The sequence below is a fragment of the Haliaeetus leucocephalus genome, unplaced genomic scaffold (genome assembly GCF_000737465.1).
Source record: "Haliaeetus leucocephalus isolate CR32 unplaced genomic scaffold, Haliaeetus_leucocephalus-4.0 Scaffold307, whole genome shotgun sequence".
Classification (NCBI taxonomy): domain Eukaryota; kingdom Metazoa; phylum Chordata; class Aves; order Accipitriformes; family Accipitridae; genus Haliaeetus; species Haliaeetus leucocephalus.
This window is the reverse complement of record NW_010972743.1, coordinates 71,664-73,063: the sequence shown is the minus strand read 5'-3', so window position 1 is coordinate 73,063 and position 1,400 is coordinate 71,664. Positions and strand designations below refer to the sequence as shown.

At 62.4% G+C, this 1,400-nt stretch overlaps 1 protein-coding gene across 1 annotated transcript in view; it reads left to right on the top strand.

Annotated features, from left to right (window-relative positions):
• The window catches only part of ABCF1 (ATP-binding cassette, sub-family F (GCN20), member 1), a 6,568-nt gene that overhangs the window by 3,179 nt on the left and 1,989 nt on the right, over positions 1–1,400 (top strand). Inside the window, exons 14-16 of the mRNA XM_010571160.1 lie at positions 361–485; positions 580–692; positions 1,087–1,258. Of these exons, the coding sequence (XP_010569462.1) occupies positions 361–485; positions 580–692; positions 1,087–1,258 (410 nt within the window). The remainder of the gene's footprint in view (positions 1–360; positions 486–579; positions 693–1,086; positions 1,259–1,400) is intronic.

Sequence of the window (1,400 nt, the reverse complement as noted above, 5' to 3'; positions counted from 1 at the left end):
GGGGGGCGGGACCCTGAGAGGGGGTGGTCCCAAGGGGGGGAATGTCCCCAAGGTGGGGTGACACCATGATGGGGTGTCCCCAAAGTGGGATGTCTCTAGGGTGGGGGTGTCGCCAAGGTTGGGGTGTCTCCAAGATGGGTTTCTCCCCAGGGTGAGGGTGTCCCCAGGGTGGGGTGTCCCCAGAGGGGGTTTGTCCTCCATGATCTGAGCTGTCCCCAAGACAGGAGAGTGTCCCCAAAGCAGGGTGTTTTGCCAGGTTTTTCTCTGAGATGTGATTCCCCTGTGGAGGGGAGGGTTGTCCCCACGTCGTCCCTTCAACATCCCCCCCGCTGATGTCCCCATCCCATGTTCCCCCTCCAGCTACCTGCAGACCTGGAAGAAGACGCTGCTGGTGGTGTCCCATGACCAGGGTTTCCTCGATGATGTCTGCACTGACATCATCCACCTCGACGCTCAACGTCTTTTCTATTACCGGGGCAACTACAGTGCGTGGATGGCGAACAAATTAGGGGGGGGGCTGGGGCAATTAGGGGGGGTTATTTGTGCCCCCCAAATGTCCTGCTCCGTTGTCCCTTGCAGTGACATTCAAGAAGATGTACCAGCAGAAGCAGAAGGAGCTGCTCAAGCAGTTTGAGAAGCAGGAGAAGAAGCTCCGTGATCTCAAGGCTGGTGGCAAGTCCACCAAGCAGGCGGTAAGCAAGGGGGGGATCCTTCTGGGATCCATTCCCTTGGGATCCATTCCCTTGGGATCCACTCCCTGCCCCACCCCTGGATCACCGTTTGCCCCCGGCATCTCTCAGTTCCATTGTGTCCACCCCCAGATCCTCGTCCCGGGGACCCCCATCCCTCCAGGGATCCCTCCGCTTCACAACAGGGATCCCCGCTGGGGGTGGGATCCGCTGCGGGGATCTAGAGGGATCTGGGGGCCGGATTGGTGCCAGGGGCAGTTAGTGGGGCTGTTATCCCACAGGATTTCCTACAGTTGGATCCTGCCACGTAACCCAGCTCCCTAGAAAAGATCTGGTGATGGGTGCAGGAGGGATTCAGCAGATCCCTGAGTGAATCCCCCTACCTTACCCCCCCCAGGAGAAGCAGACGAAGGAAGCACTGACGCGGAAGCAACAGAAGTGCCGGCGACGGACGGCGGCAGAGGAGGCGGCCGAAGCTCCGGAGCTGCTGAAGCGACCCCGGGAATACACCGTCCGCTTCACCTTCCCCAACCCGCCCCCCCTCAGTCCCCCCATCCTCGGCCTCCATGGTACCCTGGGGGATTTGGGGGCCTGTCGGGGGGGGTTATGGGGGAATTAGGGTGACTTGGGGTGCTGGGGGGGGGGGCGGGGGACGGGGGGGGGGCCGGGGGGGTTTTTGGGGGTGTCGGGGGCCCCCCCCCCGCCCCGCCC